We start from the raw sequence: 24,913 nt of genomic DNA on the forward strand, positions 1-24,913 counted from the left end.
TAGGAGACTAGTTAAGTACAGAGCAATCTTTGATGAAAACCTGCTCCAGAGCGCTCAGGACCTCAGACTGGGGCGAAGGTTCACCTTCCAACAGGATAACAACCCTAAGTACACAGCCAAGTCAATGCAGGAGTGGCTTCGGGACAAGTCTCTGAATGTCCTTGCGTGGCGTAGCTAGAGCCCGGACTTTAACCCGATTGAACATCTCTGGAGAGACCTGAAAATGGCTGTGCAGTGATGTTCCCCAGCCTACCTGACATGGCTTGAGAGGATCTGGGATAAATTCCTCAAATACAGGTGTGCCAAGCTTATAGTGTCATAACCAAGAAAGGGGGATACCTAGTCAGTTGTGCAACTGAGTGCATTCAACTGAAATGTGTCTTCCGCATTTAACTCAACACCTCTCAATCAAAGAAGACTCAAAGGCTGTAATCTCCGCCAAAGGTGCTTCAACAAAGTACTGAGTAAAGGGTCTGAATACTTATGTAAATGTGATATTTAAGTTTTTTTAAATTATATATTTATTATTTTATTTTTAACAGTTTTTGCTTTGTCATTATGGGGTATTTTGTATAGATTGGGGGACAAAACATTTTAATTAATTTTAGAATAATGCTTTAACGTAACAAAATGTGGAAACAGTCAAGGTGTCTGAATACTCCCCAAATGCAATGTATCTATGTCCTTTCAGTTGCTGGAGGAGACTTTCAGTTGGTTTCATAGCCAGGATCAGAAAATGTGGGACCCAATCTCCAAAGATTTCCCAAGGTAAATGGATACACTATGTGTAGACCATATGACGGTGTATGTTATCGATTTTGACATTGTTGTTCTTACTCACATTTCCGCCAAGAAGACAAAAGGGAAAATCCCTGAACAAACCAACTATGACAATAAATAGTTTTGCTTTCAGAAAGATAAAGCAGGCATAGAATACTTATTTTTGAAAAGCTAGCAAATAATACTTCTAAAGTATCTCCTTGGCCTGAATGGAAAGCAAAGGCTAGCTTTTTCAAACAGAAATTTGCATCCTGTAGCACAAGCTCCAAAAAGTTCAGGGACACTGCAAAGTCCATTGAGAATAAGAGCACCTCCTCCCACTGCACTGAGGCTAGGAAGCACGGTCACCACCGATAAATTTACGAATTTCAAGAAGCATTTTTCTACGGCTGGCCTTGCTTTCCACCTGGCTACCCCTACCCCTGTCAACAGCTCTGCACTCCCCACAGCAACTTGCCCAAGCCTCCCCCATTTCTCCTTCACCCAAATGCAGATAGCTGATGTTCTGAAAGAGGTGCAAAATCTGCACCCCTACAAATCAGCTGGGCTAGACAATCTGGACCCTCTCCTTTTAAAATGATCCGCCGCAATTTCTGCAACCCCTATTACTAGCCTGCTCAACCTCTTTCCTATCGTCTGAGATCCCCAAATATTGGAAAGCTGCCGCGGTCATCCCCATCTTCAAAGGGGAAGACACTCTAGACTCAAACTTTTACAGACCTATATCTATTCTACCCTGCCTTTTTAAGGTCTTCAATAGCCAAGTTAACAAACAGATCACCGACCATTTCGAATCCCACCGTACCTTCTCCACTATGCAATCTGGTTTCCGAGCTGATCATGGGTGCACATCAGCCACGCTTAGGGTCCTAAACGATATAATAATTGCCATCGACAAAAGACAATACTGTGCAGCCATATCCATCGACCTGGCCAAGGCTTTCGACTCTATCAATCACCGCATTCTTATCGGCAGACTCAACGGCCTTGGTTTCTCAAATGACTGCCTCGCCTGGTTCACCAACTAATGCTATGATAAGAGTTCAGTGTGTCAAATTGGAGGGCCTGTTGTCCGGAACTCTAGCAGTCTATAGGGGTGCCACAGGGTTCAATTCTCGGGCCGACTCTTTTCTCTGTATACATCAATGATGTCACGCTTGCAGCTGGTGATTCTCTGATCCACCTCTATGCAGATGACATAATTATGTATACTTCTGGCTCTTCTTTGGACACTGTGTTAACTAACCTGCAGACAAGCGTCAATGCCATACAACTCTCCTTCCGTGGCCTCCAACTGCTCTTAAATGCAAGTAAAACTAAATGCATGCTCTTCAACCGATCGCTGCACGCCCGCTTTGCAAAAATCACTGAACGGTTCTGACTTTGAATATGTGGACAACTACAAATACCTAGGTGTCTGGTTACTGTAAACTCTCCTTCCAGACTCATATTAAGCATCTCCAATACATAATGAAATCTAGCTTCCTATTTCGCAACAAAGCATCCTTCACTCATGCTGCCAAACATACCCTCTTAAAACGGACTATCCTACCGATCCTTGACTTCGATGTCATTTACAAAACAGCCTCCAACATTCTTCTCAACAAATGGGATGCAGTCTATCACAGTGCCATCCGTTTCGTCACCAAGCCCCATATACGACCCACCACTGCGACCTGTATGCTCTCGTTGGTTGGCTCTTGCTTCATATTTGTCGCCAAACCAACTGGCTCCAGGTCATCTATAAGTCCTTGCTAGGTAAAGCCCCGCCTTATCTCAGCTCACTGGTCACCACAGTAGCACCCACCTGTAGCACGTGCTCCAGCAGGTATATTTCACTGGTCACCCCCAAAACCAATTCCTCATTTGACCGCCTTTCCTTCCAGTTCTCTGCTGCCAATGACTGGAACGAACTGCAAAAATCACTGAAGCTGGAGACTCGTATCTCCCTCACTAACTTTAAGCATCAGCTATCAGAGCAGCTTACAGATCATTGCACCTGTACATAGCCCATCTGTAAATAGCCCATCCAACTACCTCATCCCCATATTGTTATTTATTTTATATTTTTCTTTTTTTTGCTCCTTTGCACCCCCGTATCTCTACTTGCACATCTATCACTCCTGTGTTTATTTGCAAAATTGTAATTATTTTGCCACAGCCTATTTATTGCCCTACTTCTCTTTTCTGATTTCATTTACACACACTGTATATACACTTTTCTATTGTGTTATTGACTGTATGTATTTTTATTCCATGTGCAACTCTGTTTTTTTCACACTGCTTTGCTTTATCTTGGCCAGATCGTATTTGTAAATGAGAACTTGTTCTCAACTGGCTTACCTGGTTAAATAAAGGTGAAATAAATAAATAAAATATACAAATAAATTTTAGAAAGGCTCTGTTGTTCAACAAGTCTCCACCCCTTTTCTTCTGTCTCAGTGGTATGCTCCCTGAGGCAGTTCTTCCACCCTCTAAGGAGCACAGCTATGCACAGTGGCTGGAGAGGACATACCAAGTTACCAGGGGCTCAGGGTGCCTCCAGCAGGGGAACAGCATCCCTTCCCTGTGCTCAGTCACCACCCATCAGTCCCGGGCTCTGGAGAGCCTCACACTCAAATCCCAAGGTATGGAGTCTTTGGCTGTGTCTCAACTAGGGGTCTGGTCATAGGCATAGGGCTCTGGTCAATAGTAGTGCATTATATAGTGCAGTAGTGCATTATATTATATATCTATCACTCCCTCTGTTAGCCTATTTTCTTTCTCAAAGCAGGCATGTAACCCCATTCACCGGCACAAGATTGATGGTGATCTAGCATTTTACTTCATCCTAACAATGTGAATCAATTCAATGATTAATGAATGTGTTTGGTCTATCTTGAGTAGCTACACATTGTGCTCTAACCGGGGCCCTGGAACTCGACTGGACCAAAGATGTGAGGCAGTGTGTACTCTGCCAACAATGTGGAGACGCCACACCCGACGTGAGTTTCCCTCCCCCCTCTGTACTGATCCCACACAGTAATTGTATTGATAAGGAGACGAGACACCATTGTGTTAGCTTCAGAAACATCTTTAGTAAAATAAAACCATAAATGGATCATCATGGGTACTGTAGTACAGTGATTCTCAACTTCGGTCCTTGAGTATCTCAAACAGAATGTAACTTGATGACTAACTACTGTTCCATGAAGAAGGGAAACGAGGTACAACACACTATGGGGGAGTTGTACTCTCGTTACTTCGGGTTGAAGGATCTTCAATCGCCTGAAATCCACACCTTGCTGGAAGCCCCGCCTTCCCCAGGTGATAAGCGTGAGGCTCGGATTAATTCCTTCACTGAGTACAGGAACGGGCAGTGTGGGGCGAATCAGGAGTTGTATCTCGTTTCCCTCCTTCAGGTAACAGTAGTTATAGTCATAACGTTACATTCCCTTTCATTCAGTCAACTTCAGTACAACATACTATGGGGATATATAATCACGCCCCAAGCTGAGCCCAACGGATACTAAATTAAACTGCCCGTGGCAGTCCATCCAGACCTGACCCCGCCAGATGCGGCAGTCTGGGTATTGTGCACACAGCGCGCTGCCTAGTGACTTTCCCTGTCCCAGCCGTAAGCACACTGGGCTGAACTGGGAGCAGTGACATCCAAGCAATGAAACATCACAAAAGTATGTGGTGATGCCCAACTCACTGCAGCACAAATGTATCCTACACTCAACCATTTAAACTATGCCCAAGATGCTGCCGGACCCCTGGTGGAGTGGGTGCGTACACCGCTATTTAACCCTTGCCCCCTGCTGTAATATGCCCAGAGAGATTCCACAATCCAGTGGGAGACATGCTGCTTATGGACTGCCCTGCCACGAGCTGGATTAGCAGAACAGGCATAAAGCTCTCACAGGGCATTTAACTTCTTGCGTCGAGCCATCCCGGATCCGGGATCGTGAATACAGCCTCAACCATAAGGCAACGTTAACTATTCATGAAAATCGCAAATGAAATTAAATGAATCTATTTGCTCTCAAGCTTAGCCTTTTGTTAACAACACTGTCATCTCAGATTTTCAAAATATGCTTCTCAACCATAGCAAACTAGCATTTAGCGTTAGCATTTAGCGTTAGCATTTGCGTTAGCATTTTGCGTTAGCATTAGCAGGCAACATTTTCGCAAAAACATTCAATAAATCATTTACCTTTGAAGAACTTCGGATGTTTTCAATTAGATAGCAAATGTTCAGTTTTCCTGAAAGATTAGTTGTGCGGGAGAAATCGGTCTGTTTTCTGCGTCATGTTTGGTTACAAAAAAAAAACAAATTCATTCATCCAAACGCCAAACTTTCTTCCACATTAACTCCATAATATCGACTGAAACATGGTAAACGTTGTTTAGAATCAATCCTCAAGGTGTTTTTCACATCTCTTCATGATATATCATTCCTGGAAGTCTCCTCTCTGTCTCAATCACATGGATGAATGCGAGCAGCTTGGAGATTACGCAACAATTTCAACAAAGGACACTGGGCGGACCCCTGGTAAATGTAGTCTCTTATGGCCAATCTTCCAATGATATGCCTACAAATACGTCACAATGCTGCAGACAACTTGGAGAAACGATAGAAAGGGCAGGCTAATTCGTGGCTCTTTCACGGCCATATAAGGAGACAATGGAAAACAGAGCCTCAAAAATCCTGCTCATTCCCTGTTTGAGGTTGCATTTTGGTTTCGCCTGTAAGATCAGTTCTGGGGCACCCACAGATAATATCTTTGCAGTTTTGAAAACGTCAGTGTTTTCTTTCCAAAGCTGGCAATTATATGCATAGTCGAGCATCTTTTTGTGACAAAATATTGCGCTTAAAACGGGCACGTTTTTTTTAATCCAATAATGAAATAGCGCCCCCCCTAGCTTCAACTGGTTAAACTCCTGTTCCTCTTCAGAAGGAAAACAACGGTGCAATAGATGGTATAAAATACAGTATACACATGTGATATGGGTAATGTAAGATATGTGAACATTATTGAAGTGTCATTATGTAAGTCGCTTTGGATAAAAGCGTCTGCTAAATGGCATATATATATTATTTATAGTGCATTGTATAAAGTGACTAGTGATCCATTTATTAAAGTGGTCAGTGATTGGGTCTCAATGTAGGGAGCAGCTTCTCTGAGTTGGTGATTGCTATTTATGTAGGACCGGATCACTGATGTGGAACCCAGACTCTTTTGAGAAGAGGCAAGTGGTGCTTAACCAAGGCACACAGACAGAACCTGGTCATCCTCTCTCTTCAAGTAGCCTCCTATAACTGGCAACAGAGCGCACAGGAGCCGGGAGAGGAAGTCATCTGAAACACCAAGCCCCAGCCGTCTACTCTACATCCATATTATTTTAGTGTTAGTGATTTATTTTCCAGCTTTTCAGTATGCTCTACATCGGCACAATGTATCGATTCAACAGAGATTAATTTTACACAAACTGATTAGAGTGAGGGCAGCCTGAGCATGCGCCAAGACAACAAACATGGATAGCTATTAATTTATTGGGGGCGTGGTGGTAAACCCGAACCCACCTTGTCGTTTCGGTCTCGTTATCTGTCTTATCTATTGCTGAAGCCAGGCCAAGCAATTAGAAGAATAACTCATTGTTTGTACTGTTCTCACAAGTTTCCTAATCATAAACTACAGCACACGACGTCCAGGGGTTGAGCACGCTCTACAACCTAAGGGACAGTTAAGTTGGCACAACATAAGACAAGTCTCGTGTTCTGATTATTTGTTTAAGTACTGTGAAATGTACCTGTTCACACAAAGGTGAAGAGTGGAATAATTGAAAGAATGAATCTGAGTCTCACGCTTATCACATGTGGAAGGAGTGGCTTCCAGCGAGCCCTGTATTTCATTGGCCTTGTCGGGCGTGATTGTAGATCCTTCAACCGAAGTCGTGAGTGTGCGACTTCTCCATAGTGTGTTGTACCGAAGATGACTGACTGAAAGAGAATGCATTTTTGTGGCCATACAGCCGATTCAATTAGTGAACTAATCAACAAGCACATGACTAGTTGAGTTTGTTCTTCTATGTGGCTAAAACAAATCATTTATTCTGTTTGGGGTACTCGGGGATCGGAGTTGTGAAACACTTCTGTAGTACATTATACACACAGTAATGGTATTAGCAGCTATCCCAGAATGTTGTCTCAGGTCCACTCTAAATCTGAATTTCCTCGTTTTTATTGAAGGACGCAGGCAGGCTGCTGTACCTGGGGCAGAACGAGTGGGCCCACGTCAACTGCTGCCTGTGGTCCGCTGAGGTGTACGAAGACAACGGAGCTCTACTCCAAGTACACAGTGCTGTCTCCAGGGGGCGCCACATGGTAAGAATGCATTGAACATAACCATAGCTGCGCCTCAAATGGCACAATGTTTCCTATAAAGTGCACTACTTTTGACCGGGGCCCATAGTGTGCTATGTAGGGAATATGGTGACATTTGGGACACGTATCAAAGCTGGAGTACATCCTTACCCAATAGACTTTGTATTCAGACATGGGTGTGCAGTTTCCTGTTTTTAACATTGCCGTAAAATAATAGGAGCTTTATTGTCCCAAAGAGAATTGTTTTGTCAAGTCTGCTATGCCCATTTGAGTTATAATGAGAAAACTCCCTGAAAAGTAAGCATTCTGCTAGTTGTTCTCATTCTGTTTTCTTTTCTCTTCTACTCATTGTACTGTTCTTCCCTACAGCGCTGTGAGCGTTGTGGCCAGGCGGGGGCGACTGTTGGCTGCTGTCTCTCATCCTGTCAAAGTAACTACCACTTCATGTGCGCCCGCGCCCGCAACTGTGTCTTCCAGGAGGACAGGAAGGTCTTCTGCTCCAGGCACCGCGACCTCGTCAGTGAGAAGGTGAACTTTTAGAAATGGGCTGAGGCACACACAAAGAAACCGTCATCTTTCCAACAGTGCCCACCACCACTTTCACTGTGACTTGTCAGCGGCATTCCAAACTTATGTCTCAGGATTTGCACTCTCGTTTCCACTCTCCAGATGGTGTCTGGGAATGGGTTTGAAGTTCTCCGGCGGGTCTACGTGGACTTCGAAGGGATCAGCCTCCGTAGGAAGTTTCTGACTGGCCTGGAGCCAGAGTCTATAAATATGACCATTGGTGAGTATGTGCACATTCCCAATGGCACCCTATTCCCTATGTAGTGCACTGCTTTTAACCCTTTACACTCGTGGAATGAGCCTATATGGATAGGGCTACATTGAAATGTTTTTTTTTTACAGAAGAAATATGGAAAGCATATGCATACCCTTGGAAGCAATTACAAGGGAACAGTTAAGAGATTGTGGGGAAATTATGAGGACACGGCAGTTCACCCGACACAAGACTGAGTCTAAACATTACACTGTGATTTTATGAACATTTTACATTTACTGTACTTTCCAATGCATCTGTTGAAATGAAATCTGAAAATACTCTGGATACATTCAGTAACATAAGAATAATATTGGAAAATTTGGGGTAGGTGCATCAATTATTTTTTTAAATGCCAAAGTTTTGAGAGAGGTCAAACTGGTGTATCCAAGTGGCCACACAGCTCTCCAAAGTATGCACAGTAAGTTAATTCAATGCACTTGTATGACTCAAAGAGTCTCCCAACTGTAAGGTGCTTTTTTGAGCTCTCCTAGCTGTGCCATTGAATGACTTAAATGTAAATGTAACTAGAGCAAGCACACTTATAGTTGTTTTGTTTTGAACACAGCCCTGCAACTCAATATTAGGTAAATGTTCTTAATATTTTATGCACTCAGTGCATGTCACTCTACAATCCAAAATAGTAGAAAACTTGACATACTTGTCGACAAAGAAATAGCCTACTGTGGAACTGTGGAACAGTTGTGAGACAATAGATCAAATTGATTTGATTTTAAATTCATACAACCAGTAGACTTAGGTTACATAAAAAATAAATATTCAAAAGCAAGGAGTTTGATGCAACAGATCAGACAGTTTAGCCTAAAATGTGGATCAACTATTTAAAATCTAATTCTATGTCACATGTGCCCTGAATACAACAGGTGTAGACCTTAGAGAAATGCTTACTTACAATCCCTCAACCGATAATGCTTTAAGTCAAATAAATAAATAAATGTGTTCTTATGGCTGCAGGGGCAGTATTGAGTAGCTTGGATGAATAAGGTGCCCAGAGTAAACAGCCTGCTCCTCAGTCCCAGTTGCTAATATATGCATATTATTATTAGTATTGGATAAAAAACACTCAAGTTTCTAAAACTGTTTGAATGATGTCTGTGAGTATAACAGAACTCTTATGGCAGGCAAAAACCTGAGAAGAAATCCAAACAGGAAGTGGGAAATCTGAGGTTTGTAGTTTTTGAACTCAGCCCTATCGAATACACAGTGGGATATGGTTCAAGTTGCACTTCCTATGGCTTCCGCTAGATGTCAACCGTCTTTAGAAACTTGAACGAGTCTTCTACTGTGATGTGGGGCCGGATTAGAGCTCTTTGAGTCAGTGTTCTGACAGAGAGCCAGGTCCTGGTCACGTGCATTTCACATGATGGCAACCTTCGTTCCATGGCTTTTCTACAGACAACAGAATTCTCCGGTTGGAACATAATTGAAGATTTATGATTAAAAACATCCTAGAGATTGATTCTATACTTGGTTTGAAATGTTTATATGACCTGTAATATAACTTTTTTAACTTTTCATCTGACGTTCGGCTGGACCTACACAAATCGAAACGCTCGTGCACTAAACGCCCTAACAAAAGTAGCTACTTGGACATAAATAATGGACATTATCAAACAAATCAAACATTTAATGTGGAACTGGGATTCCTGGGAGTGCATTCTGATGAAGATCATCAAAGGTAAGGGAATATTTGTTATTTCTGATTTCTGTTGACTCCAACATGGCGGATATTTTTTTTTTTCTCTGAGCGCTGTTCTCAGATTATTGCATGGTTTGCTTTTTCTGAAATTTGACACAGCGGTTGCATTGGCTAGCTGTCTAAATCGCCTTGACCCCGAAACCAACCACTCCACTCTCTGGACTCTTTTGATCACTCGTCTAAGGATGCCTCTCCTTAATGTCAATATGTCTTGTCCATTGCTGTTCTGGTTAGTGTTTATTGGCTTATTTCACTGTAGAGCCTCTAGTCCTGCTCACTATACATTATCCAATTTATTAGTTCCACCACCCACACATGCAATGACATCTCCTGGTTTCAATGATGTTTCTAGAGACAATATCTCTCTCTTCATCACTCAATACCTAGGTTTACCTCCACTGTATTCACATCCTTCCATACCTTTGTCTGTACATTATACCTTGATGCTATTTTATCGCCCCCAGAAACCTCCTTTTACTCTCTGTTCCAGACGTTATAGACGACCAATTCTTATTGCTTTTAGCCGTACCCTTATTCTTCTCCTCCTATGTTCCTCTGGCGATGTAGAGGTGAATCCATGCCCTGCAATGCCTAGCTCCACTCCTATTCCCCAGGCGCTCTCTTTTGATGACTTCTGTAACCGTAATAGCCTTGGTTTCATGCATGTTAACATTAGAAGCCTCCTCCCTAAGTTTGTTCTATTCACTGCTTTAGCACACTCTGCCAACCCGGATGTTCTAGCTGTGTCTGAATCCTGGCTTAGGAAGACCACCAAAAATTCTGAAATTTTAATTCCAAATTACATTTTCAGACAAGATAGAACAGCCAAAGGGGGCGGTGTTGCAATCTACTGCAAAGATAGCCTGCAGAGTTCTGTCCTACTATCCAGGTCTGTACCCAAACAATTTGAACTTCTACTTCTAAAAATCCACCTCTATAAAAACAAGTCTCACCGTTGCCGCCTGCTATAGACCACCCTCTGCCCCCAGCTGTGCTCTGGACACCATATGTGAACTGATTGCCCCCCATCTATCTTCAGAGCTCGTGCTGCTAGGCGACCTAAACTGGAACATGCTTAACACCCCAGCCATCCTACAATCTAAACTTGATGCCCTCAATCTCACTCAAATTATCAATGAACCTACCAGGTACCCCCCCAAAGCCTTAAACACGGGCACCCTCATAGATATCATCCTAACCAACTTCCCCTCTAAGTACACCTCTGCTGTCTTCAACCAAGATCTCAGCGATCACTGCCTCATTGCCTGCATCCGTAATGGGTCAGCGGTCAAACGACCTCCACTAATCACTGTAAAACGCTCCCTGAAACACTTCAGCGAGCAGGCCTTTCTAATCGACCTGGCCGGGGTATCCTGGAAGGATATTGATCTCATCCCGTCAGTAGAGGATGCCTGGATATTTTTTTTAAATGCCTTACTAACCATCTTAAATAAACATGCCCCATTCAAGAAATTTAGAACCAGGAACAGATATAGCCCTTGGTTCTCCCCAGACCTGACTGCCCTTAACCAACACAAAAACATCCTATGGCGTTCTGCATTAGCATCGAACAGCCCCCGTGATATGCAGCTATTCAGGGAAGCTAGAAACCGTTATACACAGGCAGTTAGAAAAGCCAAGGCTAGCTTTTTCAAGCAGAAATTTGCTTCCTGCAACACTAACTCAAAAAAGTTCTGGGACACTGTAAAGTCCATGGAGAATAAGAACACCTCCTCCCACCTGCCCACTGCACTGAAGATAGGAAACACTGTCACCACTGATAAATCCACCATAATTGAGAGTTTCAATAAGCATTTTTCTACGGCTGGCCATGCTTTCCACCTGGCTACTCCTACCCCGGTCAACAGCACTGCACCCCCAACAGCAACTCGCCCAAGCCTTCCCCATTTCTCCTTCTCCCAAATCCATTCTGCTGATGTTCTGAAAGAGCTGAAAAATCTGGACCCCTACAAATCAGCCGGGCTAGACAATCTGGACCCTTTCTTTCTCAAATTATCTGCCGAAATTGTTGCCACCCCTATTACTAGCCTGTTCAACCTCTCTTTCGTGTCGTCTGAGATTCCCAAAGATTGGAAAGCAGCTGCGGTCATCCCCCTCTTCAAAGGGGGGGACACTCTTGACCCAAACTGCTACAGACCTATATCTATCCTACCATGCCTTTCTAAGGTCTTCGAAAGCCAAGTCAACAGATTACCGACCATTTCGAATCTAACCATACCTTTTCTGCTATGCAATCTGGTTTCAGAGCTGGTCATGGGTGCACCTCAGCCACGCTCAAGGTCCTAAACGATATCTTAACCGCCATCGATAAGAAACATTACTGTGCAGCCGTATTCATTGATCTGGCCAAGGCTTTCGATTCTGTCAACCACCACATCCTCATCGGCAGACTTGACAGCCTTGGTTTCTCAAATGATTGCCTCGCCTGGTTCACCGACTACTTCTCTGATAGAGTTCAGTGTGTCAAATCGGAGGGTCTGCTGTCCGGACCTCTGGCAGTCTCTATGGGGGTGCCACAGGGTTCAATTCTTGGACCGACTCTCTTCTCTGTATACATCAATGAGGTCGCTCTTGCTGCTGGTGAGTCCCTGATCCACCTCTAAGCAGACGACACCATTCTGTATACTTCCGGCCCTTCTTTGGACACTGTGTTAACAACCCTCCAGGCAAGCTTCAATGCCATACAACTCTCCTTCCGTAGCCTCCAATTGCTCTTAAATACAAGTAAAACTAAATCCATGCTCTTCAACCGATCGCTACCTGCACCTACCCGCCTGTCCAACATCACTACTCTGGACGGCCCTGACTTAGAATACGTGGACAACTACAAATACTTAGGTGTCTGGTTAGACTGTAAACTCTCCTTCCAGACCCATATCAAACATCTCCAATCCAAAGTTAAATCTAGAATTGGCTTCCTATTTCGCAACAAAGCATCCTTCACTCATGCTGCCAAACATACCCTTGTAAAACTGACCATCCTACCAATCCTCGACTTTGGCGATGTCATTTACAAAATAGCCTCCAATACCCTACTCAACAAATTGGATGCAGTCTATCACAGTGCAATCCGTTTTGTCACCAAAGCCCCATATACTACCCACCATTGCGACCTGTACGCTCTCGTTGGCTGGCCCTCAGTTCATACTCGTCGCCAAACCCACTGGCTCCATGTCATCTACAAGACCCTGCTAGGTAAAGTCCCCCCTTATCTCAGCTCGCTGGTCACCATAGCATCTCCCACCTGTAGCACACGCTCCAGCAGGTATATCTCTCTGGTCACCCCCAAAACCAATTCTTTCTTTGGCCGCCTCTCCTTCCAGTTCTCTGCTGCCAGTGACTGGAACGAACTGCAAAAATCTCAAACTGGAAACACTTATCTCCCTCACTAGCTTTAAGCACCAACTGTCAGAGCATCTTACAGATTACTGCACCTGTACATAGCCCACCTATAATTTAGCCCAAACAACTACCTCTTTCCCAACTGTATTTTATTTATTTATTTATTTTGCTCCTTTGCACCCCATTATTTTTATGTCTACTTTGCACATTCTTCCATTGCAAAACTACCATTCCAGTGTTTTACTTGCTATATTGTATTTACTTTGCCACCATGGCCTTTTTTGCCTTTACCTCCCTTCTCACCTCATTTGCTCACATTGTATATAGACTTGTTTATATGGTATTATTGACTGTATGTTTGTTTTACTCCATGTGTAACTCTGTGTCGTATCTGTCGAACTGCTTTGCTTTATCTTGGCCAGGTCGCAATTGTAAATGAGAACTTGTTCTCAACTTGCCTACCTGGTTAAATAAAGGTGAAATAAAAATAAAAATAAAAGGAGAGGTATATCTATATTTCCCCATGTCTAACAATTGTTTTTTCGTCAACATTTATAATGCGTATTTCTGTAAAATGATGTGTTTCTGCAATATGACCCGATGTTTTTGGAACTAGTGAACATATACAGATTTTTTAATATAAATATGAACATTATCAAACAAAACATACATGTATTGTGTAACACGAAGTCCTATAAGTGTCATCTGATGAAGATCATCAAAGGTTAGTGGTTAATTGTATCTCTATTTGTGCTTTTTGTGACTCCTCTCTTTGTCTGGAAAAATGGCTGTGTTGTTCTGTGAGTTGGTGGTGACCTAACATAATCGTTTGTGGTGCTTTCGCTGTAAAGCCTATTTGAAATCGGACACTGGTGAGATTAACAACAAGATTACCTTTTAAAACGGTATAACATACTGCTATGAGAATTTTGTTCTCAATGTTCATAAACTGAACTTCAATTAAAATCCTCTGTCTGTTACTAAGAATTTGTAAGGTTCTTATTAAAATGAAAGTCAGAGGCCAGTCTACCGTAGTCTGCAAGGTTTATTTACGACAGCTCTGCTGTACATATACAAAGGCATTCCTTTTATAACTTTCTCTTACCCTACACTCATACATACACATCAACATAGGAATTTTCTCATGAGTCTCACCACAGTTTATTACCACTCAGCTGACAGTTCTAATCTCTCCAAAGTTACAGCCAGGTCGGTTCAAACAGGTTAATGCACTTCTTCGTTCTCTTTCGACACACACATACATTAATTTCTTCCTAGGTCTATGCTACATAACCCCTTCCTAATGAACAAACATTATTTATCATTATAGAAAGACAGGGTAGAATTCTGTTATAATTCTACGTTAAATGTATACATGTATGTTTGAGAAATATTAATTGAAATTTTTGTTGTTTTGAATTTGGCACACGGCACTTTCACTGACTGTTGTCATATCTATCCCGTTAACGGGATTGCAGCCCTAAGTAAAAAATAGAAAATATAATGTTTAATAATAAACAGCAGCAGTAAAATAACAAGAGGCTATATGCAGGGGGTTCCGGTACAGACTCCATGTGCGGGGGTACCGGTTAGTCGAGGTAATATGTACATGTAGGTAGAGTTAAAGTGACTGCATAGATTATAAACAGAGTCAGCGTAAAAGAGAAGTCTTGGGTAGCCCTTTGATTAGCTGTTCAGGAGTCCTATGGCTTGGGGGTAGAAGCTGTTAAGAAACCTTTTGGACCTAGACTTGGCGCTCCGGTACTGCTTGCCGTGCGGTAGCAGAGAGAAGTCTATGACTAGGGTGGCTGGAGTCTTTGACAATTTTTAGGGCCTTTTCTGACACAGCCTGGTATAGAGGTCCTGGATGGCTTGACCCCAGTAATGTACTTGGCCGTACGCCCTTTCCTCTGTAATGCCTTACAGTCGGAGGCCGAGCAGTTGCCATACCAGGCAGTGATGCAACCAGTCAGGATGCTCTTGATGGTGCAGCTGTAGAATGTTTTGCGGATCTGAGGAACCATGCCAAATCTTTTCAGTCTCCTGAGGAGGAATAGTCTTTGTCGTGCCCTCTTCACGACTGTCTTAGTGTGTTTGGACCATGATAGTTTGATGTGGACACTAAGGAACTTGAAGCTCTCCAACCTGTTCCACTACATCCCGTCGATGAGAATGGGGGTGTGGGCCTCCCGAGTGGCGCAGTGGTCGAAGGCCAAACCCTCCCTAACCCGGACGACACTGCCACCAGAGACTCTGGGTTCGAGCTCAGGCTTTGTCGCACCCGGCCGCGACCGGGGGTTCCATGGGGTGGCGCACAATTGGCCCAGCCTCGTCTGGGTTAGGGAGGGTTTGTCCGGCAGGGATATCCTTGTCTCATCGCGCACTAATGACTCCTGTGGAGGGCCGGGTGCAGTGCAAGCTGACCAAGTCGCCAGGTGTACAGTGTTTCCTCCGACACATTGGTGCGGCTGGCTTACGGGTTGAATGTGCATGGTGTCTAGAAGCAGTGCGGCTAGGTTGGGTTGTGTTTCGGAGGACGCATGGCTCTCGACCTTCGCCTCTGTGCGGGAGGCCGTGCGGGAGTTGCAGCGATGAGACAAGACTAACTACTACCAATTGGATACCATGAAATTGGGGAGAAAAAGGGGGTACAAAAAAGTGGGGGCGTGCTCGGTCCTCCTTTTCCTGTAGTCCACAATCTTCTCTTTTGTCTTGATCACGTTGAGGGAGAGGTTGTTGTCCTGACACCATCAACCATGCAGTCATGAGTGAACAGGGAGTATAGGATGGGACGGAGTACGGGATGGGACTGAGCACGCACCCCTTACGGTGCACCTGTGTTGAGGATCAGCTTGGCGGATGTGGTGTTCCCTACCCTTACCACCTAGGGGTGGCCCGTCAGGATCCAGTTGCAGATGGAGGTGTTTAGTCCCAGGGTCCTTAGCTTAGTGATGACATAATCGCATATAATCGCATATAAGGCCCTGCCCCGCCCCCCTTTCGGAAAAGCTGACCACGACTCCATTTTGCTGATCCCTGCCTACAGGCAGAAATTAAAACAAGAGGCTCCCACGCTGAGTTCTGTCCAACGCTGGTCAGACCAAGCTGACTCTACACTCCAAGACTGCTTCCATCACGTGGACTGGGACATGTTTCGTATTGCGTCAGATGGGAATATTGACGAATTCGGTGTGCGAGTTCATTAGAACGTGCGTCGAAGATGTCGTTCCCATAGCAACGATAAAAACATTCCCTAACCAGAAACCGTGGATTGATGGCAGCATTCGCGTGAAACTGAAAGCGCGAACCACTGCTTTTAATCAGGGCAAGGTGTCTGGCAACATGACTGAATACAAACAGTGCAGCTATTCCCTCCGTAAGGCTATTAAACAAGCTAAGCGTCAGTACAGAGACAAAGTGGAATCTCAATTCAATGGCTCAGACACAAGAGGCATGTGGCAGGGTCTACAGTCAATCACGGACTACAAGATGAAATCCAGCCCAGTCACGGACCAGGATGTCTTGCTCCCAGGCAGACTAAATAACTTTTTTGCCCGCTTTGAGGACAATACAGTGCCACTGACACGGCCTGCAACGGAAACATGCGGTCTCTCCTTCACTGCAGCCGAGGTGAGTAAGACATTTAAACGTGTTAACCCTCGCAAGGCTGCAGGCCCAGACGGCATCCCCAGCCGCGCCCTCAGAGCATGCGCAGACCAGCTGGCCGGTGTGTTTACGGACATATTCAATCAATCCCTATACCAGTCTGCTGTTCCCACATGCTTCAAGAGGGCCACCATTGTTCCTGTTCCCAAGAAAGCTAAGGTAACTGAGCTAAACGACTACCGCCCCGTAGCACTCACTTCCGTCATCATGAAGTGCTTTGAGAGACTAGTCAAGGACCATATCACCTCCACCCTACCTGACACCCTAGACCCACTCCAATTTGCTTACCGCCCAAATAGGTCCACAGACGATGCAATCTCAACCACACTGCACACTGCCCTAACCCACCTGGACAAGAGGAATACCTATGTGAGAATGCTGTTCATCGACTACAGCTCGGCATTCAACACCATAGTACCCTCCAAGCTCGTCATCAAGCTCGAGACCCTGGGTCTCGACCCCGCCCTGTGCAACTGGGTACTGGACTTCCTGAGGGTAGGCAACAACATCTCCTCCCCGCTGATCCTCAACACGGGGGGCCCCACAAGGGTGCGTTCTGAGCCCTCTCCTGTACTCCCTGTTCACCCACGACTGCGTGGCCACGCACGCCTCCAACTCAATCATCAAGTTTGCGGACGACACAACAGTGGTAGGCTTGATTACCAACAACGACGAGACGGCCTACAGGGAGGAGGTGAGGGCCCTCGGAGTGTGGTGTCAGGAAAATAACCTCACACTCAACGTCAACAAAACTAAGGAGATGATTGTGGACTTCAGGAAACAGCAGAGGGAACACCCCCCTATCCACATCGATGGAACAGTAGTGGAGAGGGTAGCTAGTTTTAAGTTCCTCGGCATACACATCACAGACAAACTGAATTGGTCCACTCACACTGACAGCGTCGTGAAGAAGCGCAGCAGCGCCTATTCAATCTCAGGAGGCTGAAGAAATTCGGCTTGTCACCAAAAGCACTCACAAACTTCTACAGATGCACAATCGAGAGCATCCTGGCGGGCTGTATCACCGCCTGGTACGGCAACTGCTCCGCCTCAACCGTAAGGCTCTCCAGAGGGTAGTGAGGACTGCACAACGCATCACCGGGGGCAAACTACCTGCCCTCCAGGACACCTACACCACCCGTTGTTACAGGAAGGCCATAAAGATCATCAAGGACATCAACCACCCGAACCACTGCCTGTTCACCCCGCTATCATCCAGAAGGCGAGGTCAGTACAGGTGCATCAAAGCTGGGACCGAGAGACTGAAAAACAGCTTCTATCTCAAGGCCATCAGACTGTTAAACAGCCACCACTAACACTGAGTGGCTGCTGCCAACACACTGTCATTGACACTGACCCAACTCCAGCCATTTTAATAATGGGAATTGATGGGAAATGATGTAAATATATCACTAGCCACTTTAAACAATGCTACCTTATATAATGTTACTTACCCTACATTATTCATCTCATATGCGTATGTATATACTGTACTCTACATCATCGACTGCATCCTTATGTAACACATGTATCACTAGCCACTTTAACTATGCCACTTTGTTTACTTTGTCTACACACTCATCTCATATGTATATACTGTACTCGATACCATCTACTGTATGCTGCTCTGTACCATCACTCATTCATATATCCTTATGTACATGTTCCTTATCCCCTTACACTGTGTATAAGACAGTAGTTTTGGAATTGTTAGTTAGATTACTTGTTGGTTATCACTGCATTGTCGGAACTAGAAGCACAAGCATTTCGCTACACTCGCATTAACATCTGCTAACCATGTGTATGTGACAAATAAAATTTGATTTGATTTGAGCTTTGATGGCACTATGGTGTTGAATTCTGAGCTGTAGTCAATGAATAGCATTCTCACATAGGTGTTCCTTTTGTCCAGGTGGGAAAGGGCAGTGTGGAGTGCAATAGAGATTGCATCATCTGTGGATCTGTTGGGGAGGTATGCAAATTGGAGTGTCTAGTGTTTCTGGGATAAATGGTCTTTATGTGAGCCATGACCAGCCTTTCAAAGCACTTCATGGCTACAAACGGGAGTGCTACTGGTCATTTAGGCAGGTTACCTTAGTGTTCTTGGGCACAGGCACTATGGTGGTCTGCTTTGAACATGTTGGTATTACAGACTCGGGCAGGGAGAGGTTGAAAATGTCAGTGAAGACACTTGCCAGTTGGTCAGCGCATGCAAGGAGTACACGTCCTGGTAATCCGTCTGGCCCTGCGGCCTTTGCGAATGTTGGCCTGTTTATAGGTCTTGCATCGGCTATGCATGTTTCAGTGTTACTTGCCTCAAAGTCATTTAGCTCTGTTAGGTTTGTGTTACTGGGCAGCATTTCTTCACATAAGTGCAGCAGTGTGCACAAGGCAGTAGGCTATGAGCAAACATTCGTTCCATAATGCAACACTGTTGTCAAAAAGGCATTGCACTTTTCATGTGACAGAAATGAAATTGTGTTAGAAATTAAGAAAGAGGGGATCTAATGGGCAACAACGAGCATGGGTTGATAATGACTTGGATTGTGCCTTTTGCTACTGGAAAATGAAAGGAGCTTATTATAAAATTTCCTCCATTGATATAGTCTGACTTTGGCTAGACTGCTTTGAAGCAAGGTAAGACGTGCCTCATATCATATGTAATTAAACTTGTGTTTTAAATATTTAAGTATTCAGGCCCCTAGAGTTTTTCCACATTTTGTTATGTTATAGCCTTATACTAAAATTGATTCAATAATTGTTTTCCCTAATCTACAGACGCTACCCCATAATGACAAAACAAAAACAGATTTTTTTGAAGTTCTTGCAAATGTATTCAATTTTTTTTTTCAAGATACCATATTTACATGTTTTCAGACCCTTTACTATGAGACTCGAAATTGAGCTCAGTTGCATCCTGTTTCCATTGATCATCCTTGAGGTGTTTCTAAAACTGGAGTCCACTTGTGGTGAATTCATTAATTTATTGGACATGATTTGGAAAGCCACACATCTGTCTACATAAGGTCTCCATCATACTTAAATGGATGAAGTTTGGAACCACCATGACTCTTCCTAGAGCTGGCCGCCTGGCTAATCTAAACAATTGAGGGGGAAGGGCCTTGGTCAGGGAGTTGACCACGAACCCGATGGATGAACCCATCGAAACCGATGAATGAGTTCCGGAGTTCCTCTGTGGAGATGGGAGAATCTTCCATATATATTTTTTAAATTCCATTTCTAATAAGGAGTCTGAATACTTTCCGTTTGTACTGTATTACCAGTAGTAGCCTAAATTTACCGTTAATTCTTATTTATTTTATTCTCATGTTTGTTTGGTTATGGTAATTTCTGTTGATGTATTCAATATATTATTATTAGTAATTTACTGTTCTCATTGTCAGAGTGCACACATTGTTTGCAGAGCTCACAACCTATGCTACTTGGTCTATTTCGTTCAATTTAAGAGTTTGGTCAATTTTTTTCATTGTTGTTTATTTGGAGCGCTCCTGTAAATGCTACAGGGCCTGTGCGCAAATGTAGGCCTAGAAATGTGCCCCTTTGGGGATGTCTGATTTGTCTTAACTCTCCACCGCTAATGAGCTGTGGAGCTTTTCAAAGTTTTTTTTTCTTTTCACATTGGTGCAATGGATGTTTTTTTGTGAATGCGCTTGTTAAATCATCACCCGTTTGGAAAAGTAGGCTGTGATTCGACGATAAATCGATGCACTGCATTGATTATATGACACGCAGGACAAGCTAGATAAAATAGTAATATCATCAACCATGTGTAGTTTAACTTAACTTGGCTCCTTGCTGCACTCGCGTAACAGGTTGTCAGCCTGCCATGCAATCTCCTCGTTGAGTGCAATGTAATCGGCGTCAAAAAAAGGCAATTACCGATTGTTATGAAAATTTGAAATTGGCCATGCCGATTAATCGGTCTGTACTGAACTCACTGGCACTGAAAACGTTGAGGGCGATGAGGGCCCCAAAATATTTTTTACAATATTGCAAGTTTGCTAGCGGGAGTTTCGGCAAGAAAGAATTGATACAATGTTTCAAGTTCTTTGGCTTGGCATGACCTGTCTGCAATGTGGTTTATAGGATATTTTCTACCTGCAGGCTGCAATGTTTCTATTTGTTGGCTTTATGTAGGCTATTTTTTACATGGTTAGCAATAGTTACTTTTAGATTTACATCTTCATTTAGATTTAGAACCACATGACAATGATGATTTTGAGATACAAAGTATCTATTATAAATTAAACTGTTACACGAACATGTGCATATGAAATACATAACTGGCACTCAGATTGTTAGAAATGGTAAGATAAATTGGGACTCCAATTGGAAAAGGTTGCCTACGCTTGGTGTAGCCTATTACCGGCAACTTCAAGAACGAAATAGCAGAATCTGCGAAGGCCAGCAGCGGCAGGAGCAAGGTCGGAAAGTTTTCCCCTTCTGATTAGGCTATCTTGATCTCTGGCTCCGTCGAGATCTTAATGTGTCTTAATTATTTAATAAGAGATAACAATAGATTTTATTTAAACACATGGACACCTATTTTCTTTTTTTAAATAGACATTTTAAAAACTTCGTCCAATTGATTGGTTGACTACTTTTGGTCGACCAATATATAAAAAAATGTTGGACAAGCCTAATATGTTGTCAAAATGCGTACTGCCTCCAGCTCATTGCAAATGATTGGCAGGTAGCCTAGCGGTTAGTGCATTGGGCAAGTAACCAAAAGGTTGCTAGAACAAATCCCTGAGCTGACAAGGTAAAAATATGTTGTTCTGCCCCTGAACAAGGCAGTTAACCCACTGTTCAACAATAGTGAAATTTGCGTTTTGCCCTCAAAATAAAAGTATGTCATTGACAGTGACGCAAATGAATACAAATAGTAGAATTGTGCCATACTGTTATTTTGAAGGCTAACAGCAAAGTCCACTGTGATTAATGCTGTCGGGCCAGCATTAATCAAATAAGAACGGTCTTAAAAATAGGGTTATTTTAGATGACACCTAGATTGTCGTTTTGCTGTGTTTTGGGGGAAGAACAGCTAGCTCATGGATGCAAATAATATATGTTTTTTTATGACCAGCACTGTAGGTGCGCGAGACAACTTTATACCAGCATACGTATCGATGAATCGTTGTGACATGACCTATGAGTGATAGTGTAATCAATGTGTAATAACTATGTAAAAGATGTATGAACTCATTCAATTATTATGTGACGTGCAGTCATATTCAGGTCCTGATTGGTCAACAAGCTCATTTGACACGTCAAATAGTGTGATCCATTTTGACACGCAAAGACCCAAACAACGTTCCATAGAAATCCTGGTTGAGAATGAAACTAGTGAACAAATGAACCACAAAACAGCACAGCCAGTATGTGAAAGAAATAGGTTTTGATTATGTTTTACTGGTAATGGGGACATATGCAAATGCCAGCAAAATAACCTTTTGGTCAGTGTGTGTGTGTGACCTTTTTAGTTAACTAGGCAAGTCAGTTAAGAACAAATTCTTATTTTCAATGATGGCCTAGGAACAGTGGGTTAACTGCCTTGTTCAGGGGTAGAACGACAGATTTATTTTGAAAGAGGATTATAAAATGGTTTTATGTCAGTCCAAATGTACACCTCACATTTCCATATCATAAAACTCATGTAATATATAGCGTCAGCGTTTACGATCACAATGCTTGATGTACAGTTAGAAGATGAGATGGCGTTATACCCTGTGTTGTCCTGAAAAGAATGAGCACGTTTGTTGAATTGTCATTTTTTATTTTACTGCATTCTGACTCCATTCTATGTGCACCATAATTACAATATGCTTCCCTGAATTTCCTAGTGAAAGCCTAACACGAAGGTCGTATTTTATAATTTAGCTAGTTATATCTACAATAGAACAGGGTTTCAAATGATGCCCAGTTGACCCAAATTGTGAATTTATAATGGACCATTTTACATTTGCATAAACAGCCATTGTGGGATGGCAGCAGTGTTTCCGTTAGCCATTAATAAACGGCTTTTCGCTGATAAAGCCAATTAATAAAATTGGCTCTGCCAATTGTCTGGGAGAAGAAAAATCACATTGTGAAATAATGCTTTTTAGCCTATTCATTGATGAAATACCAGTTGATGGAAATATATTTGATTGGGCATGCATAAAAAATTAAATAAAAATCTGTCTATAGGTTCATTTTAGTGACTACCAATGACATTTGTGGCTGATACCAATGTTTAAAATTTGAGTGGCCTTTTAAGCATTATAGTACAGTTAAATAGTACACACACACACACACACACACACACACACACACACACACACACACACACACACACACACACACACACACACACACACACACACACACACACACACGGTCTAAGGCACTGCATCTCAGTGCAAGAGGTGTCACTACAGTCCCTGGTTCGAATCCAGGCTGTATCACATCCGGTTGTGATTGGGAGTCCCATAGGGCGGCGCACAATTGGCCCAGCGTCGTCTGGGCCGTCATTGTAAATAGGAATTTGTTCTTAACTGACTTGCCTAGTTAAATAAAGGTAAATAAATAACATCGAGCCCTCTTAATTTACAGCATCTCCCTCACTCAAACAACAAAAAAATGGGCAAACCGTCTTGTCGCATTCGGTGCTCAAGTTCAGAACAGCTATCAGTCAAAACAAATACAGAGCTGTGAAGAGGAGACCCTGAGCTCTCATGTCATGTATATCATGTTACTTACTATACAGTCACTGCATTCCAAATTAGGCACTTATCAGTGTCCAAATCTGCAATTTTCAACCCATATACGGGTACAAGTTTAATACTTAACAAAAACCCCGGGCACTGGTCAAAAAGTGCATTACACAGGCTTTGTCCCAAATGGCACCCTATTCCCTGTGTCGAGGGGCTTTTGATTTGGAAGGTGTGACCCATATACTCTAAAAGTTTGGCCAGTAAGGGATTTACAGTATTTTACCACCATCAATCATTTTCCTTTTTACTCGTGAAACCATTCATCTGTTTCCTTCTATATCCAGGTTCACTTCAGATCAACAGGCTGGGTGTGCTGACTGAACAATCAGCAAATGGCGCACGGTTGTATCCTGTGGGCTACCAGTAAGTGACCAATAATCCTCTTGTGACCCAGACATCGACAGCATCCATTTAGATTCTTCTTGTTTTGAATAATCGATTTGTGAATAATGTAGTCAGGGTTGTCATTGTATTGTTATTATAAGATTGGCAGTATAAAACTGCTGGAATTTTGTTGAACTTCCCTGGAGTTGGTTTTGAAATTATATTGGGTTGTTTATCTTTTACGTTACTCCCCTTTTGTCATTCTCCTCCCTCCCTGTTTTCCTCTGTCCAGGTGCTCTCGGCTGTACTGGAGCACAGTGGACCCTCGGCGGCGCTGTAAGTACACCTGTAATGTGACAGAGGTGTACTCTCCACTCCCAGAGAAGCCAGGGGAACCACATTGGTGGGAGCAGGAGGAGAACCGAACCATAGCCCACAGCTTTTACAAAGGTCAGCAAACCCACCCAACCTGCCCCGATCTGGTAGTAGGGTGGGCACTTCAATGGATAACCTTGATGTCCCACTGTCCCTAGGCCGTCATTGAAAATAAGAATTTGTTCTTAACTGACTTGCCTGGTAAAATAAAGGTAAAATAAAAATAAATAAAAAATACGTTATATTTGTTTGTTTCTTTTCATTTCATAACTAAGGGGGATATGTATAACAACATAATTAAGTACATTGGAATTGTACAATATTTGCTATTCAAAAGGGACAATTGACTAGAATCTACTAATTCTCAGAGTCTTCAAAATAAATAATGTTCCTTTTTTATTCCTTGACCAGAAATGGAAATTCCAGAGGCTGTGATGAGTCCTCTGCCCATTCAGGTATCTCCCAGCACCACCTCATCCCCCCTGAAACAGGAGCCTGGGGCCAAAACCCCTAGTTACTCACAAACCAGAAGACCAACAGGAGGAACATCTCGACCTCTTCCCTCTCCAGGTAACATTGACATTGGGTTAGATATTGTTACCAGTTTAATATCTAGTGTCAGTAAACAGCGAGATATCTCTGCTTATTTGAGGAACATTTTTACTTACAATGAGTGATATGTGGTCTTGCCTAGTTCCCTTAAATTTAAAGCACTGACT

General features: G+C 43.2%; 1 protein-coding gene across 5 annotated transcripts in view; it reads left to right on the forward strand.

Annotated features, from left to right (window-relative positions):
* Nucleotides 1-24,913, forward strand: part of LOC124043698 (histone-lysine N-methyltransferase 2B-like) — an 87,863-nt gene that overhangs the window by 48,092 nt on the left and 14,858 nt on the right. For all 5 annotated transcript variants that reach the window (XR_006840368.1, XR_006840367.1, XR_006840369.1 and 2 more), the window contains 9 exons: nucleotides 692-768; nucleotides 3,223-3,407; nucleotides 3,667-3,764; nucleotides 7,016-7,150; nucleotides 7,520-7,678; nucleotides 7,820-7,937; nucleotides 23,780-23,858; nucleotides 24,112-24,269; nucleotides 24,606-24,764. Coding sequence is in view for 2 of the 5 variants with exons in the window: in XM_046362563.1 (XP_046218519.1) it covers nucleotides 692-768; nucleotides 3,223-3,407; nucleotides 3,667-3,764; nucleotides 7,016-7,150; nucleotides 7,520-7,678; nucleotides 7,820-7,937; nucleotides 23,780-23,858; nucleotides 24,112-24,269; nucleotides 24,606-24,764 (1,168 nt within the window). In the remaining 3 variants the exon portion in view is untranslated. The remainder of the gene's footprint in view (nucleotides 1-691; nucleotides 769-3,222; nucleotides 3,408-3,666; nucleotides 3,765-7,015; nucleotides 7,151-7,519; nucleotides 7,679-7,819; nucleotides 7,938-23,779; nucleotides 23,859-24,111; nucleotides 24,270-24,605; nucleotides 24,765-24,913) is intronic.

The sequence above is a fragment of the Oncorhynchus gorbuscha genome, linkage group LG09 (assembly GCF_021184085.1).
Source record: "Oncorhynchus gorbuscha isolate QuinsamMale2020 ecotype Even-year linkage group LG09, OgorEven_v1.0, whole genome shotgun sequence".
NCBI lineage: Eukaryota > Metazoa > Chordata > Actinopteri > Salmoniformes > Salmonidae > Oncorhynchus > Oncorhynchus gorbuscha.